General features: G+C 36.9%; 2 protein-coding genes across 2 annotated transcripts; one reads left to right on the top strand and one right to left on the bottom strand.

Annotated features, from left to right (window-relative positions):
- The first annotated feature begins 3,862 nt into the window (after positions 1-3,862).
- Positions 3,863-6,725, top strand: lpar5b (lysophosphatidic acid receptor 5b). The gene has a single exon (XM_026281755.1). The coding sequence runs from the start codon at positions 4,305-4,307 to the stop codon at positions 5,232-5,234; it is 930 nt and encodes a 309-aa protein (XP_026137540.1). The 5' UTR covers positions 3,863-4,304; the 3' UTR covers positions 5,235-6,725.
- A 2,010-nt stretch (positions 6,726-8,735) lies between these two features.
- itm2ca (integral membrane protein 2Ca) lies at positions 8,736-15,794 on the bottom strand. Its single transcript, XM_026281754.1, has 6 exons — positions 15,500-15,794; positions 13,361-13,504; positions 11,722-11,910; positions 11,530-11,640; positions 11,291-11,441; positions 8,736-9,846 (listed from the first exon to the last, which is right to left on the bottom strand). Exons 1-6 carry the CDS (start codon positions 15,593-15,595, stop codon positions 9,755-9,757), a joined length of 783 nt encoding a protein of 260 aa, XP_026137539.1. The 5' UTR covers positions 15,596-15,794; the 3' UTR covers positions 8,736-9,754.
- Between the last annotated feature and the right edge of the window lie 162 nt (positions 15,795-15,956).

Raw genomic sequence — 15,956 nt, 5'->3', positions numbered from 1 at the left:
TCGCAGACTCCTATGCTCTGCTTATAGATATACTTCCATGTGTTTTATAATTAAAAAAACAATAATTAAAGTTTAACTTGACTCTATTATAATCTATTATAAATTGTAATAATTTAGCTGAAGCTAAAATGAAGAGTATTTTAGCTTCAGCTACAGTTTTTGAGGTTCCTCACGCAGAATTTGCAGGTACTTCTGAACTTCTGTTGTCTCCATCGCCCTTTGTCTGTGTTCATGTTATTTATTATTGCAATAAATAAGACTTTGTATTAAAATATGTGTGCTCCATTTGAGGCCTATTCATTTCAGCTTTGTGAAGATGATTGCTAGTGCTGCTACATCAGATCAACCTATAAAATATAAACCACATATTTTTAGCTGTGGGAACGTGTTCAAGCACAGTTAGAAACGCCACCAACCCTCTCAGAAACCCTCTCGGTCCAAATTAATTTCCCCAGAAGTTGTTTTGTATGAATGCAACACCCACATAGCCTACTTTCTCTTAAAGGTTGAAAGTTTATTTTACTTAAATATTAAGTTAGGGGCATGTTGGCACATTTGTTCAAATTTTATAAGGCACACCCCCTATATTTATGGCTATATTTACAATATTTGTTGTCTACAATTTTTGATATTGGGCAGTAGAAAGTAAGATACAGAAACATGTTGATGTGAGGTATATACTCAGTGTCACATTAGTGTATATGTGACATAACCAATTTATATAAATGTGAAAATGAAGTTGTTGTAACAATCTTACTCAGGTATTTATATTGTTAGCAGTAGTGTTTTCTCACATAACACTTAAGGATAATGGTTGGAGTAAGATATATGTTTACTTAACATACACCTCGTTTCAAAATGAAAATAAGTTGTCCAGGTCACATTTTACATGCATAGGCCTACATAAGAGGAGACTGGGTATGGTTTTTTGTTTCAGCATCTGTAACTCGCTGAATTTTTGAGCTATAGTGCTCAAACTTTTATACAAAACACCCACATTTGCTCACAACAAAAGGCACCGATTCAAACCCTTATAAGTTGAAGTCAAATACATGGAGGGAGTGCCTTTGTTGCAATCTACCCCACTGCCGGGGGATGTTGTAACACATACTGGGGTAAGTTGCAACAGTTGGCCTAAAGAAGTAAAAACAGTAGCCACCTCATTAAGTTCAAAAGTTCAAAAACAATGTGCTTTCTACGAATGACCACAGCTCAAGTACGATTTCTGTTCAATGCAAGAGTGTGTGTGTGTACTGATTTATATGGTTTATGAGGACACAAATGTGTGTAATGACATGGGTACTACAACGTGAAAATGGTTTATGAGGAGACTTCCTGTGCCCCCGTAAAACAAAAGGCTTAAAAAACATACAAAGGAGGTGTTATGAAATCCAAAAATTGACAGTAGTTTTCTGTAAGGGCTTGGTTTAGGGTGATAGAAAATACAGTTTGCGTGTGACACTGTGTCTGTGTGCAACTTTTTTTTTCACAGTGGTGTTAAACCAACATTTTTAACCCTTGAGAGCAGGCTTGGTGGATCCAGAAACTGCACAAGAGCACATTTTACCTACATTTCCTTTGGTTTTGAGCTGCCAAAAAAGCTCCATATAGACAATATGAAAGTTCTTAGTCTAAACCATGGGAATGCTAAAATGTGTTACATCTTACCCACCCCCGTCATCCAATGTTTAGCTCTATTAGCATAATGGTTTGAAATTAGCAGTTTAAAAAAAGTTTTGCATGAGAATTCTTCAAAATCTGTTTTTTCTTTATAGAATCTGCTTATATATAGTTTCAGCCGTGACAACAATTCGTATAAGATTCAGGTAGGAAGTGGGTAAATAATCAAATTATCATAGGGCTCCTAGCTTATCCCTGATAGGTGGAAATAGTGTTGTTACAACTCTCCCTAAGTTAAAACCATACCTGGTCTCCTTTTTTAAAATCTTTTTATATCGAAGTCTGCTATTAAGACCCTTATTTATTTACAAACCCGATTCCAAAAACGTTGGGACCCTGTAAAAATTGTGAATAAAAACAGAATGCAATGATGTGGAAGTTTCCAATTTCAATATTTTATTCAGAATAAAACATAGATGACCTATCAAATGCTTAAACTGAGAAAATGTACAATTTTAAGGGAAAGACAAGTTGATTTTAAATTTCATGGCATCAACACATCTCAAAAAAGTTGGCACATGGCCATGTTTACCACTGTGTGGCATCCCCTCTTCTTTTTATAACAGTCTGCAAACATCTGGGGTCTGAGGAGACAAGTTGCTCAAGTTTAGGAATAGTAATGTTGTCCCATTCTTGTCTAATACAGGCTTCTAGTTGCTCAACTGTCTTAGGTCTTCTTTGCCGCATCTTCCTCTTTATGATGCTCCAAATGCTTTCTATGTATGAAAGATCTGGACTGCAGGCTAGTCATTTCAGTACCCGGATCCTTTTTCTACACAGCTATGATGTTGTAATTGATGCAGTATGTGTCTGGCATTGTCATGTTGTAAAATGCAAGGTCTTCCCTGAAAGAGACGACGTCTGGATGGGAGCATATGTTGTTCTAGAACTTGGATATACCTTTCAGCATTGATGGTGTCTTTCCAGATGTGTAAGCTGCCCATGCAACACGCACTCATGCAACCCCAAACCATCAGAGATACAGGCTTCTGAACTGATAACAACTTGGGTTCTCCTTGTCCTCTTTAGTCCGGATGACATGGCGTCCCAGTTTTCCAAAAAAAACTTCAAATTTTGATTCATCTGACCACAGAACAGTTTTCCACTTTGCCACAGTCCATTTTAAATGAGCCTTGGCCCAGAGAAAATGCCTGCGCTTCTGGATCATGTTTAGGTATGGCTTCTTTTTTGACCTATAGAGTTTTAGCTGGCAACAGCAAATGGCGCTGTGGATTGTGTTCATCGACAATGTTTCCTGGAAGTATTCCTGAGCCCATGTTGTGATTTCCATTACAGTAGAGCCCTGTATGTGATGCAGTGCCGTCTAAGGGCCCGAAGATCACGGGCATCTAGTACCATTTCCAGCCTTGACCTTTACACACAGAGATTGTTCCAGATTCTCTGAATCTTTGGATGATATTATGCACTGTAGATGATGATAACTTCAAACTCTTCAAATTTTTCTCTGAGAAACTCATTTCTGATATTGCTCAACTTTTTTTTTCGCCGGTGATCCTCTGCCCCATCTTGACTTCTGAGAGACACTGTCACTCTGAGAGGCTTTTTTTTTAAACCCAATCATGTTGCCAATTGACCTAATAAGTTGCAAAATTGTCCTCCAGCTGTTGCTTATATGTACATTTAGCTTTTCCGGCCTCTTATTGCTACCTGTCCCAACTTTTTTGGAATGTGTAGCTCTCATGAAATCCACAATGAGCCAATATTTGGCCTGACATTTCAAAATGTCTCACTTTCAACATTTGATATGTTATATATATTCTGTTGTGAATAAAATATAAGTTTATGAGATTTGTAAACTATTCCATTACTTTTTTACTCACAATTTGTAGTGTCACAACTTTTTTGGAATCAGGTTTGTATTTATTAATTAGTCAATAGTGTACTTTCGCCTCTTTGCTATAATGCAAAATATTAAATTAAGTTTATTTCTCATTACTGTAACATTACAATTAGTAAATAATTAGAAAAAGAAAAATGTTCAGCACATCAGTGCCTTAAATGTAATTTAAAACGATTTTTATAGTAATACCAATTATTAAAACCACTAAAAATGAAAAATCATTAGAATCATTATTTAAGGATAAAAAATACAAATGCATCTGTAAAATGTAAGTAGATATAAGATTTATTAACCGCTATATTTCAGTTTTATTTACCCTTTGTTGTCCAAAATGTCACCTTACATCGCTTGTGCAGTATTCTTCTCCTGTTGAAATGTTTCTTCGAGTGCATAATCCCCTTTTTTTTAGCAGGTTCCCATGTGACGTCACATTGTGAACAACATGTCCCAAAAGGTCAAGATGAGGTCAGAGAACGGTACTTTTTTCTGAATATAAAGAGTGGAATATTTTTGTGGTAAATAAAGTTTGCCATTAAATTTGACATTAAAAATCAACCTACCGTGAGAAATAGAACAGGCCCCACTAAAGAGGCGGAGAAAACCCCTCACCTTATTCTACATCCTTCCTCTTCAGTCGTTTCATTTCTCTCTGGCTTCCCTCAAAACCACCTTCAAATTCATTCAGAGGTCAATCGAAATCTAAGAGACCAGCTTCGACTCAACCTTTGTTATTTCGCACGCCTTTCTCTTCAGAAACGCGAACATGTGTTCGAACTGGACCAACTCGTCTTGTATAACCGCTGATCTCGAACCTTCGAACCGGTACCTGGCGTCGGCAGTGGTGTATGGTCTGGTTCTGGCAGTGGGTCTACCGCTCAACACGCTGTCCCTGTGGATCCTGCTGCGCTCTCACGGGTTCCGGTCACCGTGCGCCGTGCTCATGGTGAACCTCGCGGTGTCCGACATGCTCCTCGCGCTCTCCCTGCCACTGCGCGTCTACTTTTACGCAACGCTCAAGTGGCCGTTTGGAGCGGCCACATGCACCGCTGCCTTAATGTTGTTTCGCGTGAACATCAGAACGAGCAGTATCTTCATCACTTTGATCAGCGTGGACCGGATGATCGCCCTCGTCTTCCCTCTGCGCTCCCGGTCCTTGAGAACCCCCGGGTGCGCGCTGAAGTGCTGTGCGGTCGTGTGGATCCTCCTCACCACCCTCTGCATCCCAGAGATTAGAAGACTCTATGACGCCCTGAAGGGGTGTCCAAAAATACCGTGCTTTGAGATTCAAGTGCACTCCAAAAGCTCGCATGTCGTCTCGATCTCACAGGCGATATTTTTATTAATACTCCTCCTGGTCAACATCGTCTCCACGGTCGTGGTCGTTATCGTTCTGAGGAAGCGTCCCAGCGCTGGAGCGGCCAAGGTGAACAACAAAATGAACGTGATAATGATTTTTATAGTCAACATGTTGGTGTTTGTGATATTTTTCATGCCGTTTACTTTACATCTCTTGACATACACTGAGGACGATTGCGGGGAGTCTTTACTTGCGCTCGTGTGCCTGGCGAGTGTCAACTGCTGTCTGGATCCGCTCATCTACTACTTCTCTCTGGACTCGTTCTGGCAGGACAAGGGGAAAAGACAAACGGAAGCAGGCACTCATTCCCTCAGCAGGTCGATGGAAAGGTCTTAACAGTTAGGATAAACAATGGCCTTCCACGGAGCCCACAACAGGACATTGAGATGGATGAAGATGGAAGGAAAGATATATTACTATGTTTTTGAGCTCTTTCGCAAAAGAAAGCTCTTTCTCTTTTGAGCTCTTTCTCGTTCCTCTGAGAAAAAATGCGTTTGCTCGCAAAAGTATCGAATAAGAGTGAATTGCGGGCAAATTGGGACACTTTTGAGATGAATGTAGTCCTGTAGTCTTTCTCCGGCGTTGTTTTGTTTACAAGACGAAAGTTTTGCGAAGGAACACAATTTCTCGATGGAACGCAAACGTTTTTCGAGAGCGCAACCCTTTTTTCCCTCACCATCAAGCCCTTTAAACCATACAGGAAGGATAAAGTAAATATAGATGGTGTTCAAACTTACCTGGACACTTTATGAGTATCAAATGTTAGTGGAACATGTTCTTGGTTAATGTGGCTAACTACTTCCATGGTTTATCTTCCAGAACACCTGTTTGAACTTGAAAACTTATTTCATTCTTCCACTAAAATGTTCCTGAACAGGATAAACTGCAGAGTTATTAGCATATTTTGTTAAAATGTCCCATTTAAATTTCTAAATGTGCACTTTTGTCTATTGAACCCGTTAGGTAAGTGACATATTAATTATACATATAAATCATTCAATACTTTTTTATGTACTTTAAATCTAGGGTTATCTGTGGTGAAGCATCATGTAAAGACTTTCAGAATGTCTATAATAAAAAAAAGTGTTACATTTTGGTGATACTCTATTAAACATGGTTTAGTTTTGTATGCTTGTTTATTTTTAGAATGATGGCTAATGAAACCACATTGAGGCTATGCTTTTTTTTCCACTTCCTGTGATGCTGGTGAGAAAACATCCACTCACTTTCGATGCGGTTTTGTTTTTTTGCATTTTGCATTTTGTCTTAACATTTAACATTTCAGAGGAACTTCCATGTGCATCTTTTGCATTGTCAGTCACAAAAACAGAAACTTACATTTACGCTGTGTCTGGTTACATCTAAATGAGTAATCATGAATGTCTCTGAGGTCATCTGGGGATGCTGATGCTTAAATATTATATAGGAATATTGGCTTTGGAGAACATTAAGATATTTAAGATGATAACTAACATATCAATTTTTTGTCATCATCATTGCTATCATAGATGTTTACAGTTGAGGTGGTTTCTTCATATGGCTGCAGTGGTTTATACAGTATTGTGATAAATGTGTCTGTTGTTGAATTTGCCATCATTATTGTCAGATGACAGAAATCTGCTTATTTTGTATAGTTGATGTAGATGATTTCAAAGCACTTTTTTTGTTCTGTCATCTAAAACATTTAAAAATGGACTTTTTAACCACAATATTGAATTTAAAAGAGTTTTTGTATAACATGTAATCATGAATCTGAGGTTTCAGTGATTCTTCAAGTGTCTTTTCTCACTGTTGTCAGTTGAATCTATTTTTATATGTTATATTAAAAAGGAGTTTGTATTAATACCCTTGGTTTATCTTTCAACATTTATGATTAATTTAAATCTGTATGATCGGTTGCCTTGCAGGTGTCATATTTAATGTCCTGTATCCTTATATTTCTCCCCTTGACTTCCTGTGTACTACTGTAACCAAATTCAGTAAATACAAAATACAAATAAAAATTACTAATAATTAATATGCCTTTTCAAATTATGAGCAGCATAGATTTTAGAGATTCTTTAGATAAATGCAAAATAGTGTGTTTTTGTTGTCTAGCTGCCACAAATCTAATAATCTTATATAATCCTAATAAACCTGTTTGATGAAAAATATTTGAAGTCTTAAGCATGACTTAGCTGTTAAGAATTTGTTCTATAAACTGTGTTTAGATTTTGTAAACTAACACAGCTGATCCATGTGCACAGCAGGATTGGAACGATGCCGTTTGGAAGCAGTCCTTTGCGTTTGGTAGCATATTTCATTAGCTATAAAGTAACTTATAAGTATATTTACATGGATGGATAAGGTCAAATTTCGGAAAAAATATATTTAACGAATAGTGCATTGAAAAATTAAAATTTGCTAAAAAGAAAACTCTTAATCTAACATGTAGGGTAGTTAGTTTGTTCATCAGAACCTATAAGGATAAAGTTAGCATTATATCACTTGCTCACCAATGGATCCTCTGCTGTGAATGGGTTAGAATTTATTTAAAGGTGACCTACTGAGCAATAGTAATTAACTTCATGTACTTATGGTTAGGGTTAGAGTTTGCCTTATTGGTATTATAAAACATGTCACATGTAACAAGGACACAATAAAGTATTTACTCACCTTCACATTGTTCCGAACCTGCACAAAGCTCTTTTTCATACTGTGGCGAGTGGGGCGGGGCCGAGAGGCGTGGGAACGAGTAGTGAGGCCAGGTGTAGTGATTGGAGATGAGCTACACCTGCGCCCCACCACCAGTATCGAGTCCCACGTAGGAGATGGAAGGATATAAAACTGGAGCGACTATAGTGAAGGGCGAGAGAGGACCAGGCCTGGGACATTATTTTATGTGTTTGCTTTTTATTTTATGCGCACCAGTCGTCCGTGAGGAGCTGGTGCGCTGTTTTGTATTTACTTTTGAATATTAAAATGTTTTGATTGTGCGCCGGTTCCCGCCTCCTTCTTCCCGATGATTACGAAGGTTGTATCGTTACACATACCATAACTGTTTATAGTGAGCAATGTCTGTTAAACAAACCCAATATGTCCAATTTGTAAATTAATAGTTAACGACCTACTCACTGACTTAATTTTCCACTCACAGTGTTTCTCAGTTAACAGAGAATGAGCAAGAAAGTTAACAGTGAATAATTTTTCAGTTTGCTTTTCACATAAAGCTGTCACATGACTTAAAAAATCTATTTTTATAGTGCTTTTTTATCATTTTTGGATCTCATTTTGCATCATTGCATGAAAAAAAAAAAACTTGTTTCACAGAAGAAAGCTGTGTGTTTGAAATGTTGATTTTTGATTGAACTACTCCATTTGACTGAATTATTTATATAATTTGCTCTCAGACACCCCTTCTAGAAATAACTATGACTCAGATTTATGCATGATTTAACAATCTAGCCTGAAACCTCAGACTGAGCAAAGAGGATGGGCATATCAAACACAAGATTGTGCAAGATCATTTCCAAGTCATGCTTGAGAATAACGGTTTTTAGTGACACGTATTTCATTTCCCCTTTCCTACAGTTTCATGGAGTACAAGAGGTCTGATACTACACAGACTTCCTCTGGGCTTTGGAGAAGTTTCCCAGCTGATTTAACATCAAAATCAGCTATAACATGGGTTCTGTTTGTTGTTTATCACCAGGATATTTTTCTAGAACCTGCTAAAGGTGCAAAACAAGCAGTTATGCAACAAAAACTGCAATTTTTGTATTGTGCAATTGCTTTTGTTAAAGAAAAAACTGGGTTTGTGCATGCTGTCAGGGTTTTGTAACAGAAATGACAAAAATGTGGGATAGTTAGGTCTTACTGGTTTATTTACAGGTTTGCTTCACCAAACTAAACAAGGTTTTTAACTTCAACACATACACATAAACACGACGAGCTTTAGAGATTGTATACATTAGTCCAGGGCATGAATCTGGCCTAAGGCTTCGCTCATATGATAAGAAAATACTCAAACGATGCATGTGTCGTCTTGAAAAGCATGCAGAGAGAGAAGGAAGAAAAGAGGAAGTGGCACAGGAAGCATGTTGTAGAAGCACTAAAGTCAATATCAATATACTTTGTGAACTAATACATATGATAAATGTAATGATGGAAGCAATTTTTTTTTATCAGATGCTTTAAACGGCACTAGGATCAGTTAGGATATTCATGAGTAGTGATGCACCAAAAGAAAAGTGAATATTGTGCCTAAAAATACACAAATCGGGGCAAAAGAAGACTCTTTACCTTTGGAAATCTGTATATTATAAGTGCTTTTAACCATCAGGGAAAATGACAAAAATACTAAGAAAATTATTTTTGCAGTTCAGAGATTAGATGTTAGAGTAATGCTTTCCGGTAATATTTTCCACATCATTTTATGGAATTTTTGGCCACAGTTTCGGTGCATCTCTATCCAAGAATAGATCTAAAAACACATAAATACATACAGTAAGAGAGCAAAGAGCAGTTTGATGGAGCACAAACAGCCAGTTACACACAGGTACGAGCATGCAGGCATTGTGCAGCTTAATGCCCGTGAAACTTTCTCATTTAAAGACTTCAGATGCTACTGTTACATTTTTAAATGCATCAATTTGAAAATGTGGATTATTACAAATATGCAGAAACAAACTGTTCAGAATTTGTTAAGGGAACATTTGTAATGAATTACTAGGTACAGAGAGGGAAGTACAAAAAGAGAGAAATGCGGTGTAAAGACAAGTATTAGAGGTCAAGAGTGTGATTTTTAAATTGTTGTGGCTACCGAGACCAGAGGGTGTGATCTCATCAGAAATAGGCGGGGCTAAGTGACAAACAGCCTATGGAGTCTCACAAATCATTGTCTCCACCACGAAAGTGTTCTCAAAGTGACGGATTCGGTGACAGTTCTGCGCATCACGCTTGGTGATACCTAACAGGAAACATAAAATAATGTGTAGAAAAAAATAGTTATAAATTACCAAGGTAACAAAAGCTAAAACCCTATACATAAAGCAGCTGTGCTACTTTCTAAAAAGTATTTAAATAATTTAGCCATTCAGATTTGTGGATTTGCTATGGTGTTCATCACAGAGCCAAATACTTAAATATTTAGACTTAATAGGCTATTCATTTTCAAACTTATTTTTTTTCTACAGCATGCTCTAGATATTGTTTGAAAGTGTTTTGATTCTTTATCGTTCACACTTTAAATTAGGGCTTCATTAGTTAACTCATTATAACATAAACTGCTAATGAAAATCTCTTCTGAACATTCATTAATCGTATGTATTCCAATATTTAATAACAGGTTGTTAAAACTGAAAGTTGCAACTGTGTTATTTAATGAGCTAACATGAACTAAGACTTGTATTTTTTAACAAAGAACTTCTGTAACAAATGTATCTATTTCTCATTGTGAATGTTAATGCATTCATTAAGGTTAACTAATAAGGTCTTACTGTAAAGTGATACCTATCGGTCTTTATAATTCTTTTGCACTTTAATCTGTGTAAAACATTTAACTTTATATATTTTTCTGTATTTCTTAATTTGTATTTAATTATTCAGTTTTTTTGTTATAAGATAAAAGTTATTAAACCTGTTAAACTGTATTATGACCACTTTTTTAAAACTAAATTTTAATACTGTGATAATACCATACACCGTGATAAAAGCATTAGCAAATAATCGCAACATGATACTGGCATATCCCTAGAAACATTACAAAAAGTGCTTTAATGAATATAGTTTTATATAAAAATGTGAAAAATTATTTTTCAGTGTATTTATTTAGCGCATTGATTAATATATATTAGAAAACATAATGCAATCGCAAAATATGGGAAATTATATTGTGTGAAACGCCATCAAATAGGAATTAACAATTGAGTATTCATGGATCATAATTTCATAGCCTGCCTCCATGAAATTGTCCCAGATAATGGATGTTATCATATTATATTCCTACAAAATGATCTTCGTGAACCAGGGAGAAGTAGATTGCTTAATACAGGAAGCCATTCCGCGGGAGTTTCTTAATTGTTCCGCTAATTAGCTGCAATGAGCTATTAAGCTGGACGTCAATCAGATTTGTATGGCAGCTGTGATACCACACAGGAGCACAGTTTCCTCCCACCAAGAAGATGAAGAATTAATTATGCTGTAATATTGTATGGCCAAATTGGGCTTCTAGCTTGTCGTTGAGATGAAAAACGTATACCTTAGTTTTAATTATCCTATTAAATATGATGTCATTTTTATCTAATTTCAGTCGGGTGATATGATGCTCTCTATTGGAAACAGCATTGGACCGATCCATATTAGCTGACCACTACTATTCACACTAAAGAAAAAGACAAAATATGCAAACTTACGACGGCGTGAGGTGCGGCGGCGGAGCCTGTACGTGTCTTTACCGTTACACAGACGGTAAATAAAGCGGCCAAGCTGATGCATATTATTAACACGGCCAGACACGATCATCTCTTCCTGGACAATGTACGTCTGGGGGAGGTAAGTCCCTTTCTACACAAAAACAGAAAGGCAACATTATCAAATAAATAAAAGTTTACATTTCAACTGCCTTTATATTCAAACAATAGGCTACAGGTACCTTGACGTTAATGAGCAGTTCCCAAAGGTTACGTGGAGGCATGACCACAGTGGTGTTGAGCTCAATGACATAACACTTATCTAAAGCAATGTCATGGTAAGCCGTCAGACCCTAAAAACCCAAACACAACACGTGAAAACATACCCTGTTGATGCATTAGTATTAGTCTATAGAACAAGAGCTAAGTGTTACCCTGTTGAAATCATGAATGATATCAGCAGGGTCAGTGTTACTGAAGTCAGGCACAGGAATGCTGATTTGCTCGTAGTTTTCCTTCAGGTAGATCCCAACGCTCTCCTCCAGCTCGTGAGACCCTCGCAGGGGAGCAGCCACCGAATCCTCGTACACCACACGGCAGTGGAACCGACTCTGATCCGGAGTCTGAATAACCATCACACACAATACATGATTTATATTATATTATATTAATGTTTTGATCTTCCTATCACCTGAACCAAAATTCCTGGAAAAAAAGAATAAAATATAGCAGATAACTTTCAAATAGGGCTTAAAATTGTGGGAAAACAATGTTGATTTTCATACTATCCTATCACAAACTAACTGTTTTCTCACTTTTTCCTGTGTTTGCAGTCTGAATAAAATCTAATAAGGTATTGAGCAGTGTTGGGGAAAGTTCCTTTTATGGGAAGAAATGCATTACATTACTTTTGCATTACTTTTTCTCATCCGGGATGGGCTTGCTTGTTTGTTTTCAATATAGATAAGCGTTATATTGGTCCCTTTCATGCCAAAAGGGCAAAAAATATGCCGGCTGAAGGAAATGTCAATTCAAAATTCACGTCTGCACAGTAGAGGATGAGGCTCAAACAAAGCTTTCAGCTGTGCTGTCATTCTGCATTGTAGGAAAACAAAGTTCAGCACTACAAATACAAATTTCATGTTTGTCTAAAGTCCTTTTTGCTTATTATTATGGTTGAATTGGATAATCGAAGATTAGCGGCAAAGATATTGGTTAATAAAATGGGATTAAATACATAAAGGATAAATATATATATATATATATATATATATATATATATTGCAGGTCTTCATCGCGTTCTGAGTTTGCATTTCAGTTTTTATTAATTCTGAGGAATACTGAATCTGTTTTTGTGCAAGTGAGTTAGTGAGTTACTAGAACTACACAGTGCACTTACTCCTGATTTTTCTCAACAAAAGAGACAAAAGAGCTGTCAGTCAATAAATGGGAAAACAAAGTAATAGTACAAATTAGTAGTTTATGATGAACTCACATAGCAGATGAATCACAGCAGTGAGCCATTAACAAAACATTTAAGCTCTTGATAGAAAAATAGAACAGCAGAACAAACCAGAGGCTTCAGCTTTACTAATTATACAATCATAATTTGAGTGTTATGCCTTCTGCAGCAATCCTATAAGATCAGTGCAGATCACACTGTGTGACATGAATCTATTAAACTTGGGTAGGGCATTCATGTAGACTGCATGTTTCTATAAAACAATAAAATATCATCAGCATGCGTAAGTGGTACACAAAAATAGCCTGATGAATCACACTTTAGTAGTTGTAGTTTTTATGTGTGCTTAAAAAATGGAAGTGGCAAAAGAGGAAGCAAACACACTGTGCAATGATCAAGTTTTATTTCTAACAATGGCATAAAATTATCATAGGCTATATTTGTTCGCAAGACCGTGACAACAGCCATCATTGAATCTTTCTCACTGTGCGACGCAGAACCACGAATTAGGAGCCACGATTGTTTTACGCTGCCAATTTTTCGTCTGGGACAGCCAAAAATCATGCAATGTTTTGGGCTATATGCCACTCATGCAATTAATTGTGTGCTACCTGAGGAATGATGTAGTAGCGGTAGATATAAATCGAAGCATATATCAAACTGCAGGTGAAGACTATCAGTGCAGTTGTCAGACAGCAAAGTCCACTCAGAGAGGAGCGTTTCCGTCCGACAGGCAAGACCAGCTCCTCGTCCACCTACAAATACACACACACACATGCATATTTTTATATCATATTAGGGACATTTACATTTTTTTGTTATCTTTTAGCATACTAAATACACCCTAAGATATTTAGCCCTTTTATGTAGTTGTTTTCATCATAAGCTCCTCTCACAGGGCTCCACAAAGTAGGTCATTTTAGGTTGTACTATCTCTGCAGGGACATTTGGTCCTTACCAAGATGGCAAAACCCGACGCACACACACACAAAGCAGTGATGAATTCATCATGTCCTCAATATACCGTGCCACTTTCAGTATGATCACCCACACACTGGGAGACGTGCTACAATCGGCACTACATTCACTTGTATGCCATGCATCCAGGAATGGATTATTCAATGCTCCCGTACTACAGCGGGGAATTATTAGATGCGAGATGCCGATAGGCAATGACTAATAACGCCCCCAGTCTCGCTACCCATCTGCCAACTTCACGGCACATGGCCTGATCTGGCCTCATTCTTAACTCACTTACACATGCACATTTGGTTTGACATCATAATGGTGACTTCCTTTTGACTTGTCAGCTTATTGTTTTTGCATTAAGATAGATAGTGAAATATTTAAATAAATGCTAAAGTAACACCTACCCCATTTTTACAAAAAGAAAAAAAACATTATTTGTTTAAAGTGAAGTCTGTTTCTTTTTCTCTCTTTCCTCAATTTGTACTTTTCAGTTCTGGATCCTCGGCTCCCATGGCCTTATGGGAAAGCAAAGTGTACAGCAACTGCACATTTTAGCATCTCTGTGGATGCAGGAGGTCATCCAGATATGGCCCCCATTGCCATATTGTTCCCTTTAAGTTATAAACACATTATTACTGAATACAAAGGTTATAGAAAACATTCAGTGAATGTTCCATTTGATCAGTTTTATAGTAATATTACATTAATGTTCAGTAAGTAATAAGTATTAAGCAATTATTTTATAAAAACACTAGGCGGAAACGTTTCAGCATAATGTTCCATGAACGATGTATAAATAACATTTCTGCACTAATGTTTTAAGAATGCTATTAAAGACAAGATAACTTTGAACAAGCTTGATTTGTTTATAGCTTCAAGGAAACCTCACCAGATCGTTCCCTGCCTATGGTTCTTGAATACTGCATACTCATACCTAATTGACAAGATTTTTTGCACCTTTTATAGCAGGGAAGTATGCATTCTTTAACACGAGGAATAATTAGAGATGCGAATGGTCCATGATTTACTCCCTTCACCTTGTTTTTTCATCGTTGGGAGGTCATCTGGTCCCAAAAGTTAGCAAAATCCCCACACACACACACTGAGATTAAACAGCTAAAGCTCACGGAAGTCATTTCTCCTCACCGTAGCCATCTGCCATTTTGTCTCTATTGGATTTGTGTGTGTGTGTGTGTGTGTGTGTGTGTTTGCTTAGACACATAAACCTGTGCTGGACTGTCAAATTTCATCCCTTGTCATTATAATTGCTTTAGAATAAATGCCTTAAGAACTGACAATAACAATCCAAGCATTCATTATAATAAATATATTTAAAAAATAAAGGGCAAGATGCTTTAAGCTATTTTATATTAGTTGAACCAAAGATGTTCTTTAATTAAATAATTAAAGAGCATGTTTTTTAAACACAATTTTTCAATAATACACATTTTAAGCACGTATATAGGGAGATACAGTGCACATGTTATGGCTGAGATGAAGATGATGCACGGTATATGATGTGATTGGTGCAGGTGCTGCAGCATCCATGTCCTCTTGTTATGAAACCAAAGGGCAACAATATTTCTGTATTTCAGAAGAATAAGAAAACTACAAATACATAAAACCTCGATCCTGGATCGTTGTCTGTAGATCATAATCATCCCAGGAAATGACACGATTAATGGTTTACCATAGATGATCTTTCCTTTCCGGCTTTTTGTTCGCTTCAACCGCTGTTTTGCGTGACATTTCATATGATGTACTTAAAAAGAGAAACTTACGTGTGGATGCGGTATGAATATTTGAGTTTTATCTCCATCAGCCTCCTCTTTGTCGGCTTTTTGTCCCGTGATGGGCTGAAAGCTGATCTTCACCATGATGAAGGGGGGAAAAACGCTGTTTTTAGAGAGAACAGATCCTTTATTATGCCTCTCTTGGATTTCTGACACTATATTTGCCGTTTGTTATAATGGACCGGAAGAATCTATTATTTATGTATATATTTATATATATAAAAATCGCTCTTAAAGTCACAGTGGCCAGCGACACTGGTGATGATGCGCGCGACCCAGATTAAGCAAGCGCGCGCACGTTTTGTATAAATCATATACGTGTGTACGAATTTAGCTGTTTTTTTATCTGTCTATTTATCCATCAATCCATCCTTCCATCTCTATCAACATATATGTATAGCAGGTGCCGCGATGTTATATAATGGCAATACCTCGTACCATGTAC

This window comes from Carassius auratus, chromosome 15 (assembly GCF_003368295.1).
Source record: "Carassius auratus strain Wakin chromosome 15, ASM336829v1, whole genome shotgun sequence".
NCBI lineage: Eukaryota > Metazoa > Chordata > Actinopteri > Cypriniformes > Cyprinidae > Carassius > Carassius auratus.
This window is presented reverse-complemented; position numbering and strand designations above follow the sequence as displayed.

What these genes read in the sequence shown, in the direction of transcription:
- lpar5b (XM_026281755.1), top strand. Translation starts at nt 4,305, where the DNA reads ATGTGTTCGAACTGGACCAACTCGTCTTGTATAACCGCTGATCTCGAA.
- itm2ca (XM_026281754.1), bottom strand. Translation starts at nt 15,595, where the DNA reads ATGGTGAAGATCAGCTTTCAGCCCATCACGGGACAAAAAGCCGACAAA. An exon ending in TATTCATACCGCATCCACAC is followed by an intron (nt 13,505 to 15,499) that starts GTAAGTTTCTCT and finishes GTGTATTTGTAG; the next exon opens with GTGGACGAGGAGCTGGTCTT. An exon ending in AACTGCTCATTAACGTCAAG is followed by an intron (nt 11,442 to 11,529) that starts GTACCTGTAGCC and finishes GTTTTTGTGTAG; the next exon opens with AAAGGGACTTACCTCCCCCA.